General features: G+C 35.3%; 1 protein-coding gene across 1 annotated transcript; it reads right to left on the minus strand.

The window, feature by feature from the left end:
* Positions 1 to 340: 340 nt before the first annotated feature.
* LOC469566 (flavin-containing monooxygenase 5-like) lies at positions 341 to 11,002 on the minus strand. The gene is given in 7 exon segments (XM_024354611.2): positions 341 to 689; positions 2,759 to 2,831; positions 2,977 to 3,329; positions 6,310 to 6,509; positions 8,011 to 8,153; positions 9,771 to 9,933; positions 10,816 to 11,002. Coding segments are annotated over 7 exon segments (1,452 nt in total). The 5' UTR covers positions 10,987 to 11,002.
* Between the last annotated feature and the right edge of the window lie 6,326 nt (positions 11,003 to 17,328).

Genomic DNA, 17,328 nt, shown 5'->3' on the forward strand with positions numbered 1-17,328 from the left:
TGGGTAAATTTCTACAAGAAGAATTCAGCTTAATGAAAACAATTTAAGTATACTCTGTTGCAGCATCATTTTTAAGGCTTAAACAGGATTTTTTTAAAATAAGATTTTCTTGTGCATTCATAACATTATGAATATATATAATTATACCCATTTTAAAAATAATAAATCTACTTGTAAAGTCTATCTAAACATTTCCTTATGGCAGTTATAGTGGTACTAAATAATATTGGACATATGCTATTGACTTTAAAAGATATAACGATCAGGATGAGTAGAAACTATTCCATGCTTTTCCCCCTCAGTGTTCTTTCATTTATTTCCATTTACCGTAATGAGTATATCAAAAGTATGCCAAGCCAGCAGCCAGAAATGCCAGGCCCACTGGGGCCATCTTTATCCAAGAGAGCTGCGAGGATGGGTGGCTGTCCTCACTAGTAATGCGAGTCCTCAGGGGCTTGATGATCCTCTCTCTCTGGATCAGGTTAGCTCTCCGGGCCCCATCCTATTTCCCGGGCCCATGGAGGTGGCACTGGTATGGGGTGCAGGGGCCAAAGAAAACCTCCATGGCCAGCTTTGGATCTGAGAGAAAGAGGAAGAGCAGGTTGGGTTTCACCCCTGCTAGCATGGCAATCTCATCCATGTACTCAATGTGATCCACTTGGATTGTGTGGCGGGGTGTCTTTACATATCTGAAACAAAAGGGAAGAATGTAGAAGACTCACAGTCCCTGGACAGAGATTTATATCATCCAAGAATCACACAAAGTTTAAACTCCTTCTACTCACTTTAGAGGTGAAGAAACTGAGAACCAGAAAGCTGAATTGACAAACCCAGCATCACTCAATCATTGAATGGCAGGGCAGACTCACAATCCAAGTTTCCATGCTCACTGTCCCTTCATGGTGACTGAACTGATGATGTTTGAAGGGATCCCTATCCTTTAAGATGTCCATTTTTTAAAATGAAGAATTGTCATCCAGTAAAATACTTCTGTGTATACTATGTAAGCAGGATGGAAAATTTTTAACTTTTACCCCCCCGTGTGTCTTTGTAGTTAACCAGGGGATAGATGATCAGCAGTCATTGATAACCTGGCTCCAGGAGTTTGATGACCACAATGGGAATAAGAATGTGGGGAACGTAGTCTCCTTTGCAGAGCAAGGTGACTCTGCAGCACTGCTGAGAATGGCAGCTTCTTGGGTAGCTCTCCCTTGCCCCAGATGCTTCAACTCTGAGCATACATTGCATGATGCAATGGGGCTGCATAACTTTAGAGGCCCCATTTGCATTGTAGATATTGTAGATTTGATGTTTATAATGAGAATTTGACTTCCAGCATTTGGAAGTAAAGTGTCCTGAGGAAGGGCTGCCCTTTTTCTAATTTGCAAAAACTTATTTTATGAGATAGCAGCAGCCCTGTGCACACCTGCTGTACAACACAGGGCAAGGGTAGCATGTCTTTCTGATGCAGGAATGCACAAAGTGTCATCTTAGAGATGTGTGGGAGCTGGCACCTCTACTGCATGTATTGAACTTTTGTTCATGTTGTAGGACCTTCCCCATAACATGGAGTTTGTAGCCCTCACAATTTTTCAGGTACTGTTACATAAGAAGAAGCAGCAGTGTTGCCATTTAAATTGCTCTCCATTTACATTGTACATAATCCTTTTGGAAATGCTTAGCAATATGACTAATACAATAGGCACAAAATACATTTTAATGAATTAACTTCTTCTTCCAAATATTGATGAGTACAACACTTGAAGGCCTTTTCAACGAATGGTTTTCTCTGTGTTGCAAAGTTTGTAAAACTGTAAAGTGTCTGTGTGTGGGGGCAGTTAATGGGAATGAATTTCATATCTTTGTATGGATACACACACACATAAAGTCTTTAGAATGCTGAAATAATGTGGCAAGGTTATTTATTAAGATATGAATTTGTATCTTTTCTATCTATATTCCTTTCTTCTGCTCTCTGCAAAAGTGGCCAAGCCTTTCCTGTTCCCTTGTTTCAGAGACATTTTTTGTTACATGACCAAAGAAGTACCTTATTCGCAAGACAACTCCCCTTCTAGTTTGTTATTTCTTAAATTCTGGGCTCATGGAAAAGAATAATATAAATGTATTTTAAGTTAACAAGAGAGGAGAGGGAGAGATTTCACACAGCAGGAAATTGAAAACTGGTTTGAAAAAGTCTAGGAATCTAGGGCAAGATGTCAGAGAGAGTAGCTGTGTGGGTTCCTAGGGAGGCTGAACTCCAAGCCCATCTTAGCTGGAGCCCCCATTCTCAGTAAGGATTCCTGCACTCTACTTGTGATAGGGAAGCCAAAAGCCTCCAGACATGAAGGGTATACTTTAAACTTAGGCAACAAGGATGTCAGTAAAGAACACGATGTGGTGAAAATCAGAAACTATTCTCACATTTTGGGAAATCACATAAGCTTCTTGAGTTCCTGGGAAGAAATATTCATAATAAGATCCTGGGAGAAATATTCATAATGACTGAAATTGATATAGAGGGCTTAAATTCAAATTTAGTATGACTTAAAGAGAATAAATATATGACTATTCGTTGCAAAACTGAGTTAGGGAACTAAGATTCATACTTGTTTTGGTGTTGTATAACAATATAGTGTAGGAAATGGAGAAAAATGCCTGCATAATTCAATGAGATGAAGCATGTATTTAGAATTTAAGATTTAAAATTTTGTGATCCCTATGAAGGTCTCCAACTAGTTGCTACTAATTATTTATTTACCGTTTTTCCATAGCCCTTTTCCTCTGGGCAATATCTGCCATCATGTTCTCCGCTGAGGGTAATTTGATCAGCCCTAGAAGAGAAAATTCAGAGTTTGTCAGGATTCCTAGGAATAAGAGGGGTGCATTTTGCTGAAAAGAGAGAACTAGTGTTGAGAAAAAACAGAGTATTAACTTTAGGTGAAATATTAGGCCTTTATCCAACATTTATTCACATACCTTTGAACACTCGTGTAGCCCAACGAGATTGGAGCTCTGCAATAGGTAAGATGATGCCCAGTGGTTGGATGAGACCGATGACAGCCAAGGTTGGCTTCTCCAGGTCAGGAGGGAACATAAGCTTATACAGAGATACTTCATTGTTAGTAACCTTGATCAGACCATCAAGGAAAGAAAAAGAAAAACTGTATCCTGTAGCAAAGATGACAACATCAATATTCTCCTCTACAGTGCTGTCTTCAAAAATGGCATCTGTTTCTGTGAACTCCTTCACACTGGGCTTTACTTGGACTTTTCCAGAAATTATGTGATTTGGCAGGTCATCACTGATAGTTGGATGCTGACTTAAAGCCCTGTATGTAAAAATAAAAGTCCTGAGTAAGCAAATATACAAAAAGAAAATAATGCATATGAGAAGGGATTGAAGCCAACAACTTCTATTTTTCCTCTGACTCTGTACCTATCCTACTTTTTGCCTCTAATGGCAGAAGTGGGTAATTTTACACCTAAGTGCTTTAGTGGCTACCTCAGCTCTACATTTTTTCTAGTCTTACATTGTCTTGAAAACTTGCGTATATTTTGATTCTGTGCCATAATGCTTATTTGTTTTAGGGCTAAAATATTTTAAACTACTTAGAATTGAGGGAAAAATGATATATGACTATGGATCCCAGTTTGAAAAGATGTCATAAATTATTATTAGCCTTCTCTCCACCTTATTTTCTACCAAATTCTTATCATTTGTAGGCAAAATCAGTACTCAAGTTAGATATATAATAAATATGTCTGTAGCAGAATTAGCTATAAAGTTGCCTGATATAAGTACCCATTCAAATATTTGCTAAATGGCAAATTGTTGTCTTAAAGAACTGTACCTCCAAGCATTGAAACAACATTCCAAAGAGGGACAATGAGAAAGAGGAGAGGCAAAGATTTATGTTGAAAACATTTGCCTTCTCAGAAACGCCATGCAGTGGATTTTCACTCACTCTTATTAGAGAAAACGGTGTCACATTACTGCCTTGTCCAGACAGTCTTCTGTTTTAAGAAAGGAGGAGCTACTCAGTAACAACCAGTGGGAGGATCTGTTATGGGTAGGTAAGACCTAGACTGAAAATGAGGTAGAGGGAAAGAAGTGAACAGAGATATAGGTCTAGACAAGACAAGCATATATAGAAATGTGTGGAGCTAAATTTGATTTAAGAAACTTTAAGGGAAGGAGTAGAGAGTAAAAATGCAAGGCCACTGTTTTCTACTTAATCTGAGGGTAATGTGAGCATTACTAGACATATGTAAATAAAATTCGACCCTTATAGTTACCAGGTTGAAAATAAATTCTTGATTGATTAAAGACGTAAGTATCAAAATTTTTAAAAAGTGAGAATCTTGCCAGTAAATTTTGGAGACTATTTTTACAATCTTGGGGCTGGGTAGACCTTCTTCATCTAGTTTAAAAACTCAGAAGTTATGACAGAAGAGATGGAAATATATTAGTATTGAAAGTTAAGATTTCTCTGTATTTAAAAAGCTAAATCAATGGGAAAATGATATGATCAGAAAAAAATGTAACAGATGATTCTAAAAAGTATTGATTTCTGTAATATGCAAAGTATTCTTACAAACACAAAAACTCAAAATTAAAAGGAATCTCTGACTCTTGGTTTTTTATTCCACCAGGCAGATTAATTTTCTAAATTGTAGCTCTAGTCAAGTCACTCATTGTTCTCTTTTCTTTCTTCTTCACTCCTTGAGTTTGTTGAGGCAATTTAACACATTTATTAGAATTTTCCTTATGCTATACATCCTTTGTTTAAAGTCTTTTTTTAGCACTTACATTACACAATCCCAGATGGAATCTATCTATCTATCTATCTATCTATCTATCTATCTATCTATCATTTATCATCTATCTATCTAATCTATCTATCTATCTCTATCATCTATCTATCTATCATCTATCTTTTGTATTTTTTAGCGGTGGCTTGGGAGTTTCTGCAGGGGAGGGTTTCAAATTGTTCTGAGATGAAACTGACTAGGATTCTGAAGAAAGAAGCACTAAATGCCAGAGTGATCATTGCAAAGTGTTTACTAGGGGAACTTATGTACAGAGGAGGCTGCTGTGTATCCTGGTGATGGACAATAAGACAAGGGATGTTCTGCTTAGGTATATCCACAGTGAGAGGGTCAGGTTACGATATTTATCTGAGAGCTTAAGGAATCTGGCTTAGGTCCAGGGTTAGTATCCTTTGGTGTTTGGGGCAATAACCTAAATACCTTTATCAGTGGCTGAAAATGTTCAAGGCCCAGGCCTGGGTTTAGGCCTGCAAGGGAAAACATGCAGCTGGCTGATATCTCTTGATCAGGAAAGAGAAAAAAGTAGGGGAAATGGTGGAATCCTACATGACGGTACATGTATGTGAACGGGTATATTTGTGTGCATGTGTGTCCACAATCCATCCTGGAATTCAGTGGACTCTTTTCAATCTGAAAAAAATTATTCTATTATTTATTTAAGCACCAAGTCTTCTCCACCTATTCCAATTTCTCTTAATCTATCCAGTAACCATTTTTCCCTCAATTTATCTACTCTTGTCTTTAGTTGCCAAATGATATTCTTAAGCTCTGAATAATATTTCGTGTTTCACTTGAATTCCCCTTAAGATCTCTTCCTATTCCAATGCAAGTTGACTTCTTTTTCCTCCTCAATTTGCCTAGCTAGGCATGTGCTCTGATTTTCTGAATCATTTCTCTGGATACCGATTCATTTACATGGGATGGTACATTTTTGATAGCTCATTGGGGCTTATGTCTGGTTATCAGAATGCTCTTTGTGGTCGCTGTTATACAGGCGGTAAAAGGTGAAGAGGACTACTTCTTTCTGTCCAAGATATAGAAACCAGTAATGCATTCTCTTGCTGATGTACATAGAGAAGGCCTTCCTGTCTCCTAATTTTTAGTCCTTTCCTGGCCTCAGGAAGGACTCAGCCTACTCCTTCATATTTTTCTTAACCTGTGCAGTGCTATTGCCAGGCATTCTTCATGAAGGGCTGACTTTGACATTTACCAAAGTCCACACCAAGTTCTTTCCAAGATCTGCCACTCTCCCATTCTCATCTTGGAGGTTCCTGAAGCTGTTCTCCAGACACTTGTCTGACCCATTTAGGTGCAATAATATATATTATATACGTCATAATATAAGTGATTTATATTAGCGAGTGTATGAGATTACTTGACCGAAATACATGTTAATTGCCAGAAGCTGAACTCTCTTTAAGGTAACTTCCCTTTTACACATACACATAATTGCATAAAGTAAGACCCCTTGGTGATCACCTGTGCTGAGGCTGCAGGCCACAGTGCGCATGATTAAATCTTGAGTTCATTATTTTCTCTAGCTGGTTATTTATTTGTGTTGTAGTTAGTATTTTCTGGAGAAAACTATTGAACCGAGTGAAAAATGAACTATCCGTGGGATACCCATTATCCCAAACATGGTGTAAAATCCATGATCCACGTCTAGTACAAAGGAATACCTGAAGGAGGCAGAGATAGAGCAAACCAGTGAAGGTGAGAGAAAGAGAACATTTTACAAGATATTATTTTATTCATATGCTACCCATTATGCAGATTTAACAGTGTTGGCTACTAAGGATTAGGTGGTAAAATACTACACAGTGGTCGCCATGCTGTGCTTGACCAGAGCTGCCCACTAATTTCCAGATAAAGGCTGCATCTATGACAACAAATTTCTGAATGAAAAATAGAAAATTGTATTCACTAGTTTACATGTTTCTGATTTACTATTTAAAAATGCTTCCCTGGACATTGACATAGCTATGCTTCATATATAAATAAGGATTTAAATTTAGAAGCGAATTATCATCATATTAACTACTACAGACTTCCACTCTATTGTATGCATCAAACCAAAGATACAAACATTAGAAACTTTAATACATCAGATTGTTCAGGATTAGTGTCCTGCTTAACTGAACGTAACCAGAATCCCTCTTCAAATCTTTCTGTAATATATATGTAAACTTGTCTGCATTCTGATCCAATTAGGAAATATATTAATTTGTTTGATTGTAGGTACTTTTGCAGTCTTGGGGACGTTGAATCTCAGTTCCTACTGGTCAAATCTGTAAAGTACAAGATAGATTAGATGGGTGCTAGTGACCAAACATTTACCTTTTTAAATGCTTATTAATTTTTTAAAAAATAAACTAAACTTCAGTAATTCACTTAGTAATTTCTTCTAAACTAACAATAAATGATGACAAATAAAGACAAATAAGTAACGATAATCAGGATATCTGAACATCCTCATAGGTAGGGTGCTTTATTCATTAAGGCTTTATTAAATGTGGCCAGCAATCCTGAATGTAAAAGTATCTCATTTTTTTAATAAACTCTGAGTATTATTAATTTTTTAAGAGAAGAAAGAATATTGAATAATCAAGCATAAATGGAAGTCTTAGATAACTTGGTTTTGCAGGAAATAAACTATGTCTAAAGCAAAATTTAGTATTTTATCTTCCCTCATAATTGTAGATACAACATAATACTTTAGCTCAAGAGAACTACATATTTATCATCATCATTAATTCTCCTCTGTTTTCTGTTCTTTAATTCTACCACCAAAACCCGCTGATCCCAGATGGATTTGCAATTTCTCATCTTTACCACTATTTGAATTCTATTTCATGACTAAGGCACTGCTGTGGTAGTAAAAAAAAGTCAGATTAATTATCTAACATTTTCTTTAATCTATGCTAATATTTTACTGAATTGGCTCAATTAATAGTAATTTGTTTACATGTATTTTTCCACTGTGAATATGAAGGATTTATTTTGCATTTATCCTCTGCTCCCCATTAATTTAAACACCTTGAGGCCAGGGTCCATAGATTTCACTTTCTTTTCTGGTCCTTCACAGACTAAACCTACATTCTGGATGGCACCTATAAATGCAGAGATTTCCATTAGTGAAAGTTGTGTTTCCATTAGTGAAGTTGTTCAAAACAAACAAACCTGTTTTGCTACACGACTGAGCTCCACCGCAATATCCACTCCAGAATTTCCAATGCCGATCACTATGATTCTTTTCCCTGAAAAGTCCTCGGGACTTTTGTATTCCCGACTATGGAAATAACAGCCTTCAAACTTCTCAATGCCTGTGGTGGAAGAACATTTCTTATTATTAGGAGTATTTTTCACATTGCTAACTCAACACATAGAAAGTTATATTCTGGTTCATCTGGAAGAGCAAGACTTTGAGTCTGGGTTAGCTATATGGAACATTACCCTATGTCCTAAAAATGTAATTATATATTTCACAGAGCTCAGGAAAGCAGGGAGTAAACTCAGACTTAGTACCAATAGATGCTAAATATAGACTAGTGACCATATAAAGTATTTAGTAAATAGTAGATCTATCTGTCTTGGACCTATTCCAAATTGAAAGTTTCACAACAATTTCACTATGATCTAATTTATTCATGATTACATTGTCCTCTGCAGTCTTAGGCAAAATGATGAAGCTGGAAACTGGTTGTTGTTTGGTTTTGTTTCATTATTCAATGAGGAAGTATAGGGCCTTTCTTCACCAACTTGACATCTCCTCTGACTTCCAAGTGCCTAATACCCTCATGTTGTCCCTGGCTCTGCTGAGAGCTTCAGAACAGCCCTAATCTGTGTCTGGCATTCTCGGACATTGTCTCACTCTAGGCATGTTTGTATCTCTGTCCCCTGAAACCTATTAAAATATATATGTCCCACAAGTGTCTCTGTAGGGTGTGTCTCTCAGCCAGGAAGCAAGTCAAAAAGAAGCTGATACATATATTACAGTTATTAATATAATCTATATATTTTGTTATAATTATATAATAATTTCCAGAATATATTGCATTTTAACATTTAGAAAATCAGGTATTTTTATTTTGTAAATGTTTGTGTTGGTGTGCAGACACAGAAAGTTCAGGTATTTGTCATACATGACTCAGCTAGTCAGTTGGACAACCAAAATTCAAGTTTAAGTCCCTTGATTTTCATCTAGGACTCTTCTGTTTTCAGTTTGCCTCAACCTCCAAAGAATTTCTTATGATGGCTTGTTAGACATCATGGAAAGGCACTGAGATATCGAGTATTTCTTGATTGACTTCTGATAGCAAATGATGTAAAGGGAGGGGAAAGGGATCAGAAGTAAAGGGAGAGGCTTTAGTTAGAGGGGATAGGGAAGCTTTTTTGTTTTGTTTTGTTTTGTTTTGTTTTGTTTCAAGTAATAATCTCATTTGAGATGGGCACCATTTTATCAAACAGAATTCAAAGGAAACAGTAAGTTGCCAGTGTGTTTTTATCAACCAGTGCAAACCAGTGATAAATGAATGTTATTTAAAATTTTGTCTCATACTCTAAAATTTCTAAGTTTGTGGATTTGCCAGCTTTTTGCTTGATTTGCTTACCATTTGTCCCTTATTTTTAGTAATTTCACTTTCTCTGAAAGGAAGTGAGATAAGATGAATGGACACAAAACTAAAACCAGTTGAAAGTGGGCCAGGGCTAATTGTTATCATTAATTAGAATCTATTTAAAACTATAGAAAGTAAAAAACAGATGTTATGTGTTTGCCTATTTTTGTTGTTTAGTTTTGTCCTGTTAACAGAAATATTGGGCATTTAGTTGTTTGTTATTCAGTGTGACCAGAGACTAGTAATAAAGTTCATGCTCAATCATTTTGCTCTGTGGGTTATCTGGAAAGTACTTTTCTACCAAACAGATTCTTAGCGACATACCTGGGAAGGACTGAAGTGGTAAGTAGGGATCTGTGTGGTGTCCACTGCAAACTAAGACCCCATCAAAGACCAAAGTCTCTTGTTTCTCTTCAGTCTCCACAACAACATCCCATTGTCCATTGATAGAAAAATCTGGGTGCTTCCTCACACTTTGCACTTCAGTCTGAGAACAAGATGATACACTATCACAGTCCTCAGGTTTAATCCCTCCTCCCCAAAACCCCATGAGTCTGAGTAATATAACTTATCTGAGACTCTTCTATCTTCATCAGAGGCATTTGCTCTCTCTTTAGTTCCCACTCCCATAGTGACTGCCTTTGCCATGTGTGCATTTTCAAGATATTGTGGGTATTTTATTTAAAAATCCAATTTTCCATAGAAATAGAAATAGTTGATACTTAATGGTGAAAAAACAGAGGAGTGACTGAAGCTGCAAGAAAAATATCCTTCCAGGATGACTTCCACATGAAAGAGACTAATATTCCTTATATTTTTCATATTTTAGCACAAACTTCTCCAGTTTCCCTGCACTTGGCTTTTGAGTTTCAGACAGGAATTAATATCCCACCGTGACTATAGAGATAGATTTTTAAGTGTGAGTAGGGGGTCACAGTGGTAGATTATGGGAACTACATGGATCTGAAAAAAGTCTTCCTTGTGTTGTTTATATGACCTTCATTCTTATTCTACTTACACACAATATAATATGGCTCAATTACTACTGCCACTATTGTAAGTCCTTCAACAGTTGAATTTAAGGGTGACATAAAGGACCCTTACGATGCCACACCAAAGTCTTGTTAGAATAGGTTCTGTTGGGCAAAATTCTTCAACCTTATATTCAAGTGAAATATTCAAAACATTACTTCTTTATAAGTGGTGATTTTCTAGGGTGGAAGCTCACTGATGATCTCTTCCTCTGATCATACCAGAAGATGCCAAATATAGCTCATGTGTGTACAAATGAGTGTGTCTGCACACATACATGCAGGTGTGCTCACATGCACACACACATTTACTATGCAATGATTCATTTAGATTTTACCTTAAAACGAATGTAATTCAGGAGGCCAAAGTGTGTGGCATACATCCTGAAGTAGTCCATGAGTTTGGAGTTGTGCATGTAGTTGGGAAAATGATCAGGGACAGGAAAGTCACTGAAGCACATCATCTCCTTGGAAGTATTGATGGTCACAGATTTGTAGATACTAGGCATTTTCTCTGAAGTATTTTTCTACAGGAGAAAGCTTCTCTTAATAAAATAAGCTTTACAATAACAAGGGAATCTAAATAAAATATTTTAGAGAAGAAAAGTAATCGGGTATAATAAATAACATTGCCTTTTACTTTTCCATGAATATTTTCTCTCTTCTGTCCATATCTACTAGAGAAAAAAGCTACTCTGAATCAACAATAGGCTTATGCTTGATTGCTCAATGGAAATGATAGAAGTCAGAAAAACTGGAATGTTATCTTTAAAATGCTGAAATAAACTTCAATACCCAGTGAAAATATCCATCAAAATTGAAAGTGAAATAAACCTGCATTCAGACAAACAAAAACTGAGAGAATTTCTTGCCAGCAATCCCACACTATGAGAAACATGCAAGGAAGTTCCTCAGGCTAAATGGGAATGAACAAAGATGGAACCATGCAAATACAGGAAGAAATGAAAACACTAGGAATCATAAATATGTGGATAAACATAAAAATATTGACTAAAACATTAGTAATAGTAATATCTTGTGGGGTTTATAAAATATTCAAGTAAAATACATAATAACACAAAGGTCAGAAAATGAGGCTAAACTGTTGTTATAAGAGCTTTGCCTTCTTCAGGTAGAAAGTAATAAGTCAAGGATATGCATTAAAATTAAAAAGGATAATTCAAAAATGGATATCTAAATAATTAATGTACAAAAAAAATGAGTAAAACCAAAAGAAAGAAGGAAATGAAGAGTAAAGAAAGAAAGATATAAAACAAATCAAAAGCATACCAGATAGTAAATTAAAACCCAATATATTAATGCTTGATTATATGTAAGCACTCCAATTAAAACACAAAATAAAATACCAGACAAAAGCCTCTTTATTTTATTTACAAGAGACTAAAGGCAACTAGAGTGGCTACATTAGACAAATTAGATATCGTGGAAATATTAGAGATAAAGAGAAAGAAATAATAACAATATAAAGGTCAATTCTACAGGAAGATATTAAAATCTTAAATTCAAATGCACCTAGTAACATAATTTCAAAATATGTAAGGTAAAAATTAACAGAATCAAAAGGAGAAACTAATATACAAAGTTTTTCTAGGAGAAACTCATAAACTCATATTCATAGCTGGAGAATTAAACTCATCTCACTAACTAATAGAACAATAGAACAAAATTTGGTAAAGGCATAGAATATTGAAGAACATAATTAAACAACTTAATTGATATATATGGACAAATAAACCCTACAAATTTACACATTCTTTTGAGGTACATATGACATATTTTCCAATATAGGCCTGTGTTGGGACACTTAAACAGTCTAAATAAATTTTAAAAGATTAAAGTCAGAGTATGAGGCCAGGTGCGGTGGCTCATGCCTGTAATCCCAGCACTTTGGGAGGCCGAGGCAGGTGGATCACTTGAGATAAGGAGTTGGAGACCAGCCTGGCCAACACGGTGAAGCCCCGTCTCTACTAAAAATACAAAACTTAGCTGGGTATGGTGGCGCACGCCTTTAGTCCCAGCTACTCGGAAGGCTGAGTCAGGAAAGTTGCTTGAACCCAGGAGGCAGAGGTTGCGGTGAGCTGAGATTGTGCCACTGCACTCCAGCCTAGGTGACAGAGTGAGACTCTGTCTCAAAACAATAAAAAATAAAAGTAAAATAAAATAAAGTCAAAGTATGTTCTTCAATAACAGTGGAATTAAATTAGAAATTAATGAGAAAAAAATAACCAGAAACTCTCCAATTGTTTAGAAATTAACACATCTAAATAACCTTCGGGTCAGAGACTATATTACAAGGACATGAGAAAATGTTTTGAACTGAAAAATAATGAAAAGATAATGCATCAAACTTGTGGATGAAACAAAACAGTGATTAGAGAAAAATGTATAGATTAAATGCATATGTTAGATAAGAAGAAAAAGCTGTAAATGAAATAGCTAAGCTCCAAATCAAGAAGCTAGATAGGAGCTCCCAGAGAGCTGAACCCATGGAAGCTGACAGGAAGGTGAATCAGTAAAGACAAATTTTGACGTTTTTTGTCGACGATAATTGGTGCCCTACACAGGTGTCTCAGAGAAGACTCAGAACTCCCGAAGGAGTTGCCTGAACCCAGATCTAAGGTACCAGCAGGGGCCCATTGAAAGATCCCCCGACTTCACGCTTCCCCTCTGGTGGAGCTGCAAGAATTATCAGTGGAATTTAAGATAGTCAACTAGACACAGCCAGGAAACACATCTCCCTCCAAGAGACTAGGACATGGGAGGACTGGCACACTCAGAGCAGATCTTCAGAAGGAAGAAATGAGAGTGGATGGAGGGAGGACGCAGGTGCTGGCCTGAAGAGGGAGGAAGCTGGGAAGCCTGCATGAGGCAGCTGAGCACCAGGACTCATTCCTAACCCCCAGCAACTCCTGGGAAAGGGGTGAGTTGAACAGGTGACCTGCTCTTACTGTAGACTTCTGTAATCCTAGCAGCAAGAGACCCCATACCTCCCATGGACACTTGAGCTGACAGGAAAAGCTGCTTACAGAGGTGGTGGGGCAGGACTCAAGCAAATTCAGAGCCCAGAGGGTTAGGCATAGTGGAGCATGGCTGGAGCACCCATCTCCCAAGGCTCACTGTGTTCCTCTAGGAGACTTTAGCTTTAGGGTGATGACATTGGACTTGGACAGAGCAGGGTGGTCTTGCCTGTGGGATCAGGACAGTCTGATCTGAGTACCCCATCTGCTGGCCTCACGTGGGGTCCCAGCCTGGCTGCACCCGCTGGCAGTGCAACCATGGATGCCCAGCTAGGGTGCTTCCCAGGTCTTTCATCATAGCTCCTTCTTGGGCTGCCTGCATCCAACTATAGGAGAACTCCAGCAGAGAGCCACCCTTCCCCCACCAACACACAAGTAAAAGTAATAATCTGTATACCAAATCCCTGTGACATGCAATTTACCTATATAACAAACATGCACATGTACTGCTGAACCTAAAATAATTTTTTTAAAAAACAACCTAGATATACAATAAAATAAACATAAAAATGAAGAAAAAGAAAATAATAAAAATATAAGCTGAAATCATTGAAATATAAATTAAATGAGCAGTACACGGCATGATATTGTTTGTTATTTTAGAGGATTAAGAAAATGAATAAATCCCTAGCAAGATTAACTACCCCCAAAAAGAGAAAACATAAATTGTCAATATTAGGAATAAAAATAAAATAACACTATAGAATCTAAACATAATAAAAAATATTTTAAGAGGTTATTATGAATAATATCCCTCAAACTGTTGACTTAGAAAAAAGGACAAATTCCTTGAAAAACAATACTTACCAATCTGACATGAAAAGAAAAAGAAAATTTGAAATCCTTGTATCAGTTGAATTTGTCATTAAAAAGCTTCTTACAAAGAAAACTGGCTCAGATAGCTTCACTATTGAATTCTTCCGAACATTTAAAGAAAATAAAATAATGCCAATTGTACAGAAATTATTTAAGAAAACAGAAAAAGCAGAAACATTTCTCAACTCATTTCATAATCTTGAGTTAGAATGACCTTGATATCAAACCTGACATAGGCATTATAAGAGGGGAAAATTATAATACAAGGTCTCATAAACATTGATGAAAATCATATTTTAGCAAGTTAGAAATATCAGAAAAAATTAATCTAGCAATGTAGTCTAGCAATGATTAAAAATATTTTCAAATGACCAAGTAGGTTTTTCTGAAGACAAAAATTTATTTTATCATGTGAATATTAATCTATAAAATGTGTTGCACTAACATAATGCTAATTATTGAGATGTTGATCTCAGGTGATGCAGAAAAATCATTTTATAAATGTTAACATATGTTTGTGACTTTAAAAAACTCTCCATAAACTATTTATAGATGGAAATTTTCTTAATCTACAAAAATCTTAGCTAACATCATGCTTACTGGTAAAATATTGAGCAGTTTTTCTTTTAGGCGAGGTTGGGAAGAGTAAAAAGATATCTTCTATTAGCACTTTTATGTAACATTATTCTTAAGGACCCAGCTAATGCAATAAGGAGCAAAAAGAAACAAAAGTCATAAATATTGGAAAGTGAGAAGTAAATCTGTTATTAAGCATAGAAGTCATGATTACGTACATAGCAAATCCAAAATAATCTACATTCAAAGCATTACAAAATTTAGCAATGTTGCTGGTTACAAGGCTCACATAAAAATTAATGGTTTAATATACTAGCAACAAATTGAAAAGTGAAATTTCATAACAGCTATTATTTACAATGACATAAAAAACATCAAATACTTAAGAATAATATAACAAAAGATATGCGAGGCTTCTACATGATTGCTGAGAGAAGTGAAAAAGTCATAAATAAATAGAGAGAGATACTATTACATAAATGAGATGACTCAGCATTATTACAAATTTAATCCTTTCCAACTACATCCATAAAGCCAATGCAATCCCAAATAATATTCTAGCAGATATTTTTGTGAAATTGACAGCTATTTCTAAAACTTATATTAAAATGTAGAGATCCTTGAAAATTAAAGAAAATACTTATGAAGAAAAACAAAAATACCAAACTTTACTATAAAGATACAGCAATGATGCATGGATAGAAACATGGACCAGTGAAACAGACTAAGAAACAAACTCACATATAAACAGCCACCAAATTTCCAAAAATGAATGAATAAATAAAAGGCACTATTGTAACTCAATGGGGGAAATAATGGTCTTTTCAATAAATGGTGCTATATCCACTGGATATCCGTATGTGGGAAAAATGAATGGGATCCTTATATCTCACCATACACAAAAAATAATTCAAAATGGATCATAAATCTAAACATTAAAGGTACAGCAATAACAGTTCTGAAGGAAATACAAGGAACCATCTTCAGGACTTTGGGATAAATAAAAGTTTCTTATCTATAACACAAATAATTACAAACCATTAAAAAACTGGATAAAGTGGGCTTCATTAAAATCTTGAGCCTCTGTCAAAAGTTATACTATCTTTATGACAATAAAAACACATAACACATACTAGGAGATATTCACAACAAATGCAGGCAACAAAAGACTCATATACAAAATATAAAAAACAATTCTTACCAAAGAAAAAAGATAGATGAATTAGATTGACAATGGACAGAAGACTTGAACAAATTTTTAACAAATGAGAATATCTATGCCAATAAGCATATTACAAGATGTGCAGCATCTGTACGTATGAGGGAAATACAAAGCAAAACTACAATCAATACCACTCCATATCTACCAGAATGGTCAAAATAAAAAGACTAACAATACTAAGCATTTGGAAGGATGTGGAGCTCTCATACGTTATTGGTGGAAATGTAAATTGATACATTCATTTTAGAACACTGCTTGGCAATATCTACTGATGCTTAAACTTTGAGCCAGTATTTTACTCCTAGGAATATTCCCAAAAGAAATAAATTCGTATCCACCAAAAGGCATGTGCAAGAATTTTCACAATTGCCAAATAGTAAAAACAACCCAAATTTCTACCAAAAAAGAAAGAGTAAATACGTCGTGGTATATTCAAACAATGGAATACTATGCAACAATTAAAGTTTTTAGATGAATTAAAGCTATTCTCATATAATGAATACATTTGACATACACAAATGATGGGTGAAAGAAACCAGACACAAAATTTTATCAACAGGAGACTAAGTGAATAAATTGCAGTGCTTTCATATACTGGAATACTACACATTAATGGTAAATAGAAAAATAAACTACTGCTACATACACGATTTGAATAAATCTCAACCACATACATTAAAAGTCAAAAAAATACAAAAAATAGTATAAATGCATTATTTCAAAGACAATCAGGAGTAATTAATGGTGATAGACATCAAAATAGTGGTTATTCTGGGAATGGCTAAGTATTGACTAGGAAGAAACACACGGGACTATTTTAAGATTCTGGATATAGTCTATATCTTACTTAAGCAGTAGTTGTATAGATATATAAATATGTAACAATTATCAAGCTGTACACATAAGATCAGCTTACTTTATGTATTTTAATGCATACATTACACCTCAGCACAATTTTTAAAATAAGAAAGATAGAAGGTTTTACATTGAACGATAAAGTAAAATCAGATTTTATGCAGGCAAACCTAAAATAAAATGAAGTAAAATTGAAAATTAAGTGATGGAAAAAATATGCTTATCAAGTTATAACAAAAATATCTACTTTAGTAATATTTTAATTTTACTTTTAATTTAATTTTAAATTCATGCATACCTGTGATTAATAGCACACAATATAATTAAAGGTAAAAGGAACAAAA

This window comes from Pan troglodytes, chromosome 1, assembly GCF_028858775.2.
Source record: "Pan troglodytes isolate AG18354 chromosome 1, NHGRI_mPanTro3-v2.0_pri, whole genome shotgun sequence".
Taxonomy (NCBI): domain Eukaryota; kingdom Metazoa; phylum Chordata; class Mammalia; order Primates; family Hominidae; genus Pan; species Pan troglodytes.